We start from the raw sequence: 7,490 nt of genomic DNA on the forward strand, positions 1-7,490 counted from the left end.
CCAAATATTGCAGAATAGAACTTTCATAACAAAATTAAACGTCAGAAATATTCAGAAAAAGGTTTATTAAGCAGCAATATTTTTGATACTATTAATAACATGTCGCCCTAAGGAAATGGAAGAGAGAGTGGAAACATCACCGATAGCGTCATAATTATTTGCCGTTGTAGGCAAATAATATTGTAGGTTCTTATCACCGTAGTTTGTGCTTGCATGAGGAGCTACTAATTTATTCGTTCAACTTGTATAAATACATTGATATACGCACGTCATTTTCGAGAAATCCTGGACATTTTCAGAGGTACTTGGTCGAAAGAATGTAAGGAAATATTTGTATCTGTATTGGAAAAGAATTTCCGCACAGAGAACATTGTACTTAAGAAAAGGTAATGCTTATGAGTACGATAACTGACTCAATAGGTAAGTTTCATTGGTCTTCTTCACAAAACTGGAAGCATATTATTGTTGTTTTTAGATGTCATTTCCCATACTACAAAAGAGTTACTGAGAGGATATTGGAATATGGCATGATAGATTATTACGTTAGGCTTATCTACAACTTTAAAGCCACACTTTGACAAGAAACTTGCAGCGCGTGACTGCTTTGATGCAATGTAGCTGATGTGATCGACCCACCGCACATACTCATGAAAGATCGTGCGAAAAGGTTCAAAGTTACTTGCAACTTCAATACCTGAATAATTTAGCGTCAGTGTTTGGTTGAACACTGATGCTGATCTTTTTGCTTAAGGGGTAAAAAATTACTCTTATAGTATTCTTCGTATTTACTAGCAATTTACTTACTCTCATACCAAGCGTCTAGTTCGCTCAAAGCAACATTACCTCTGTTTACGAACTCTGCATCTGAAGAGTCACGAAAAAAAGGGCCGGTGTAGTCTGAATAAAATACGTATCGTTATTCATTTGCCTACACTCATAATATCATTCCCATATACATTAAAAATAGAAGTCGCAGTTTTGCCGAAAGGCGAAGCACCGATTGCGATAGTAAATTGTCAAAAGCTATACGAAGTAAGGATAGTAGCTTTATCGCCCGTATAGACTTCTAAACATTCGCTTACTATCTAGTTTAATAAAGATACAATGTACAAACGGAACTGAAGGAAAGGGCACAAAAAAAAACAGACGCTGCCTCTTTGTGTCTGTTTCGTTATATTTGTTTATTCGGTACATACTGGTAGCCTTAACCCTTTATAGGGCAATGGGACATATAGATCCCACTTTTTACGCCGCCGAAAAGGGCTCTTCAAAGGCATTGGGAAGCATGCATCCCATTTTTTACTGTGCTGCCATCTATCTGCGAGTACTGTAATTACTTTTGAAAGTAGTTTTGCTGCTTTCTGACAAGTGGTACTAGGCGTCCGTGGTTTGGAAAATTGTGTCTCCGTTCGGGAAGGCGAAGGAATTTTTTTCTTGTTGTGTCTCCAAACAAGAATAATTCGAGATGTCAGGTGAGCATTTCCGTTTCTCTGCTTCAAAACAAAGCCCACTAGATTGTATGAATCGCGTTTTTTGAGGAATACAAGCAATATTTAGCCTGAAAATCTTGTATAAATAGGACCACCCTTAGAAAACAGCATGAGTTATGCTAGGACTAACTTCCCGATTTTCGGGGACGATGTGTTGAGGAATACGTTAATCAAACTTTTATATTTTGTTTGTTCTTGAAATGCAGATAATCGATTTCTGACGGCAGCAGAAGCGCTTGAGCTATATTTTAGCCTTCCGGACGACCCCACGTCGAGTGACTCGGATGGGGATACAGACGTCGACTTCGTACCAGAGCTCACTCCGCCAGACTCTGATGACGAAAGCGGCGACGATGAAGCAGCAGCTTCAACAAGCAGACCTAAAAAGCGCAAGGCTACTTACACGAGAAAGACAAGGAAACGACCGAAAGCGCCTGCAGTTTCTGCTGAAGAAGAAGTCGAAGAGGAGCCTGGAGTCTGGGGTAGCAGCGAACCGGAGCACGCCGTCCGCGACCCGAAAATTTAAGACCCACAGTTCTCATCAAAATCACCGACGAGGCCGTGTGAAGCTTTTGCTCTATATTTTGACGACAGTGTCATGCATACACTAGTAATAGAGACAAACCGGTTTGCAAAGCAGAAAAACCGCAAGCACTGGAAAGAGCTGACAATTGATGAACTTCGCGCATATTTCGGCATACTGCTGCTGATGAGCACGAATCCAAGGCATCAAATGTATCTGTACTGGAGCAGCGACAGTTTCTTCAATTGTCCCGAAATATCAAGGGTCATGTCTTTCCGCCGTTTCCAAAACATTATGAACTGTTTACATATCAACGACCTAAGCAAAGAAAAAAAGAAAGGGGAAGACGGGTACGACAGACTGTCGAGAGTACGCCCTCTCATACAAGCGCTGAATGCCAGCTTCAAAAGGCAATACACTCCGTCAAGCCATCAATCCATTGATGAGAGCAAGGTGCGCTTCAAAGGACGGTCTTCGTTGACGCAATACCTCCCTATGAAGCCAATAAAACGGGGATATAAGGTTTGGTGCCGCGCTGACTCCCAGACAGGATACCTTATTGATTTTCAGGTTTATGAAGGGAAAGCTGCTGACCGCCCAGCCAGCATGGGTCTTGGAGAACATGTTGTGCTCTCCCTGCTTGATGGTGTGGAGCCTGGTACACAACTATATTTTGATAACTTTTTTACATCCACACGGCTAATGGAGGCCTTGAAAGAAAAGGAAATTCTGGCAGTGGGGACCATTCGAACAAATCGCAAGAATCTCCCTGAAGAAATCAGACATGATAACAAGCTGCAGAAGGGTGACTATATATGGCGGACAAAAGGAAGCATCACGGCTTACCAGTGGAAGGATACGAAAAAGGTCCACGCACTTTCCAACTTTCATCACCCGAACGACACTGCGGACGTTGTTCGAAAGCTTGCCAATGGCTCGTCCGTGTCTGTCCAATGCCCAAAGGCCATCTCAGACTACAACACCTGGATGGGTGGAGTCGACAGGTTTGACCAGAGGAGAAATGCGTATCCGGCAGACAGAAGATTTAAAAAGTCCTGGTACCGAATTTTCTACTTTCTGCTGGATGCAGCAGTAGTGAATGCTTTCCTCCAAATGAAAGAAGACAATCAAATGAGCTACCTGTGGTTCCGGCTTGTCCTCGGTCGCCAGCTGATAAACGGCCAAACCTTCAAAGGCTCTAACAATCGGCCTTATAAAGCCAACAAAAAAGGCAACAAAAATGGCCAAAAAATGGTAGGAGTTCAGGACGAAGTCCGATTTCTGGGAGATGGACACCACCCTCAGAAAGTCGCGAAAAGGAGGCGATGTCGCTGGTGCTCCAGTGCCAAGAAAGAAGCTCGCACCAATTTTTGGTGCTCTGCATGCAATGTGCCACTTTGCGCAACATGTTTTGGGCCTTTTCATGCTGGTCGAAAGTGAACTGAAAGCCTTTGAGAGGCGATGGGACAAATACGCCCCACTTTCTGAAATTTCATTGAGTGTCAGTGGGACACATCTGTCCCACTTTTTCTGAATAAACTACTTGTTCTTATGGCTTGAAATTTCGTGCAAACTATTTCTGTTGGCTTCATTTAGTCAGATAACACAACATTTTTCTTAGTTCTTGAAAAAAATATACCTTGCCTTACAAAGGGTTAACGAAGGCTTTGGCAGGAAAGGGCACATTCATAGAAGGGAAAAAATACATCATCATTCACCCAAGGCTCAACGATAATCGTTTACAAGAGGCCTTGGCTTTGGTTTAAAAACAAGCTTATTCATGCACACGTACAGCGATATAGACAATCCACATTCTTGGCGACAATAGAACCAATGTAAAAATCCCAGTTTATGACGTACTAGCAAAGATATGATCAGACAGCTTAGACGAAAAAGAATCGAAGGTCGTACAATCGACAACCTCTTGTGGTTACACATTCCATTCTCTGGTATCTTGTGGGAAATATCAATACCCGGAAGTTTCATTGTGAAATGTATACTCAGATAATTGTTTATTGTGCTTCGCTCTTAAAATTCTAGAGTTACAGTGTACTAAAAACCTGTTTTCGTCTATTTTAGATCATTCCTCTGGAAAATAAACAGGAATTTTAGTCTAAGATATCTTTCACAATCGCTAATTGTTGGGAGTCCGGCTAAGCGCAGAAGTTCAGTTGGGAATCTTGACGACGGTATTTATTATAAATGGATCTGGCTGCTTTTCCTTGTGCACTCTCTAACTTCGCTATGGCACATTTAGTGTATGGGAGCCAGCATATGACGCCTTATTCTATAACGGAGCGAATGAGTGACGTGTACGCGAGTATTTTGGTATTGCTTGAAGCGTATCTGAGGGACCACTTGAGGTAAAAAAGCACTGATAGTGATTTTGTTGCTACGTATGACACGTGTTTGTTCCATTTCAGATCGGAAGAAATAATGTTACTTAAATGCTTGTATTCTCAAACTTTTTGTAGTTCTCTTTGCTGAATTTGGTATGGAAAAGTTAGGGGTGCTTTCTTTCTCGTGACTGCCATGCAGACTGTTTTTTCTGCATTTAACGTTATGTGCCAGTCCTGACACCATTTCGCTGTCCTTTTAAGTGCATCATTGAAAACTACCTGATCATCCTTGGTGTGTATTGCGTTATAAATAATGCAGTCATCTGCGAACATGCGTACCGTTGCATCAATGCCATTTGCTATGTCCTCGATAAAATGAAGGAATGTAATGGTAGCTACACCTGCCCGTAAGCACACCGGATAAAACTTCAACGCAGTCAAAGGATTGCCCTTCGAAATGAACGAATTATTGACGTCGTGAGAAATATGCTTCTAACAATTTCGTAAGAATACCTTATCCCAGAATCACTTGCAGCTTATGGATTAGTTTCGGACGCGATGACCGATCAAAGGCTTTTGACAGGTCATGAAAAAGAATGTCTACCTGTCCGCGCTTATCGATTGTTAATGCTAGGTCATGAATAGACTCCAAGAATTGAGTTATTGTAGACAAACCACTCCTAAATCCGTGTTGGTTAGGATTATTTAAAGAATGACTTTCAACAAAAGTTACCGTGTGTTTTAATAAGAAATGCTCACAAATTTTTCCCGCTGTACAGGTGAGTGAAATAGGGCGAAGGTGTGAAGGATTTCTAGCATCACGTGATTTAGGTGTATGAATAATTTTTGCAAATTTACATTCTTGAGGCACTTCAGAAGTTTGCAACCATTTTGTAAAAATGAGCAGTATGTATTTAGAAATCCATTCTGCGTACCTTCTGAGAAAATCATTTGTAATTTTATCAGAGCCGTTGCAAGTTTTTATATCGAGATTCAGTAATGAAGAAAGAATTCCCGCTTTCGTTATAGTTAGCTCACCCGGTACCTCACCTATGTCACTTGTCTGTGCGACCTCGTCTGGGATAGTGTTATTCTCAACTGTGAAAACTGATCTGAAAAAAAAAACATTAAATTGGGTAGCTTTGGTCAAGGCTTCTGTCGGCAATAAGTTGCTCTTCTTCGGAACCCTAGATTTGAGGTAGTGCCAAAATTTGTGGGGCGATTTCTTAATAACTTTATTTTACGTTTCATCGAAGTACTTCTGTTTAGCCGTTTTCACAGCTATCTTCAACGCTAGAGAAAGTTCGCTAATTTTTCTTGTACACTTGAAGAAAGAAATTCTTTTGTTTCTCAGTATTCTGAGCCTTGTAATTCTGCGTTTTAAATGTACAATCTCTCTTGATATCCATGGGTTCATTTTGCGTACTGTCTTTGTTTTCTTGGGGATGAGTTTTGCTAGACAATGCTGAACATTGGCTCTGAAAAGCACCCATAACTTATCAGTTGGCATGCTTCCATCGTGAAAACACCGAAGGAATTCGGGGTAAGATTCCGTCTCTTTCAGTCGCGCTTACACATTCTGTCATGAATTCAAACCGACTAGACCGCCAACGTGTTTTGGCTAAATTAACAAGCACACTGTCACGCCCACACTATTAAGCAAGAACACATGTCGCTCGGTGAGCGCAGAAACTCGCCGTCAAAGTGCTGGTGCTAGGAATCGCGGCAGCAGCAGCAATCGAATTGACCTTAGTGCAACTCTCACTTCAATGCTAATGAAACGTCGAAAACATTTCGCATACGAAGCCAGCGACACTGCGCGCACCCTGCAAACATTGCAGATCGCTTTGCATATGAGGCTAGTGCAGGCGCGCACTTTGACTACGTCCCAGATTGTTTTCGAGATACGACGCCCGCATGCCCGCGCCGTAAGCAGCAGCCGCCGGTGTAGAACGCCCCACCCCCTTTCATCTCTAGCACCACCCCCGCGCCTGACGCGCGCCAGATAGCGAAAGGGAACACACAAGAGGGAACACTCGGCGAACACTGGCAACATGAAACACGTCACGCTAGTGTTAAAGCCGACCGTTTGCTGCCGCGAGGATTGCAAAAGGAAAGAGAATATAAAGTGAAGTTAACATACATTGTTTAATTTTTTTATTGTTTTCCAGGAAAACTAAAAATATCTGCGTAAAAATTCAAGTGTACTTTGCGGCTTACTTTTCTTCCGTTGCCTAGAGACAGGCGAATGACGCACCAGATGCATGCGTGATTCGTCAGAGAGGCCACCGAAGTGAGCGAGACCGGCTGCCCATCGGAGCGTTGTCTGTTCTGCTACCCATCTGCCTGTTTTTTTTTTCTATTTTTGGAAGTAGTTTGGTTTGTTGGGCTCCCGGCAAATTATTGTGTTCCCTCTGAACATCGACATGGCACCGCTGCACTATAAGACGACGGCTAGTTGAGAAATTTTGTTGGACAGTCTGCGATGCATTTCATGCAATTAGGCTTACTGCACGGAACCTAGACATACGACGCAGTTTGCGAAAATCAGCTCGGCCGTCGTGGCACAGTTAGTCTGAACTAATGACTCGTACTGGGAGACGTCTGCTACGTTTTCTGTGAGCCTCAATATTATTTTCATTTATTTCGGTAGTTTTTAGGAACGCTGGTCACACTGCAGGTCCCACGCAGTTTGGCGTGCACTGAATCTCACTGGGGCTACTTTTGGTGGTTTCTCTAATCGCCTACATTATTGTTACTAATTTCGTTGCTGTTCGTGGTACTTTTCAAGCGCAGTGACGGCGCCTGGCATTGCGACGTGCTTAGTGAAAAGCAGCTTGGCCGTGGTACGCAGCTAAGTATCGCGCTTTAATGCACTAAAACACAAGCTTGTGGCGCTTTCGCTGACGCCCAACAACGTTGAAAATAATTTTGGTACTTTTTTTGTTACTAATGAGGTACGCTAGCCGCGCCTGTCGTGACGCAGTGAATAGCAGCTCGGCCATGGTGACGAAGTTAGTTTGGCGTGTACTGAATCCTAATGCGACAAGTTTGTGACAATGTTTATGGTCCCGCAACAACCTAAACCGTTTTAAACTTTCTTTCGGTACTCAAGCTTGTTCAAAACGCGACGAGCAA

At 42.7% G+C, this 7,490-nt stretch overlaps 1 protein-coding gene across 1 annotated transcript; it reads left to right on the plus strand.

Annotated features, from left to right (window-relative positions):
- Window positions 1-2,619: 2,619 nt before the first annotated feature.
- LOC135896284 (piggyBac transposable element-derived protein 4-like) lies at window positions 2,620-3,453 on the plus strand. The gene has a single exon (XM_065424642.1). The coding sequence runs from the start codon at window positions 2,620-2,622 to the stop codon at window positions 3,451-3,453; it is 834 nt and encodes a 277-aa protein (XP_065280714.1).
- The last annotated feature ends 4,037 nt before the right edge of the window (window positions 3,454-7,490 follow it).

This window comes from Dermacentor albipictus, chromosome 3 (assembly GCF_038994185.2).
Source record: "Dermacentor albipictus isolate Rhodes 1998 colony chromosome 3, USDA_Dalb.pri_finalv2, whole genome shotgun sequence".
In the NCBI taxonomy this organism is placed as follows: domain Eukaryota; kingdom Metazoa; phylum Arthropoda; class Arachnida; order Ixodida; family Ixodidae; genus Dermacentor; species Dermacentor albipictus.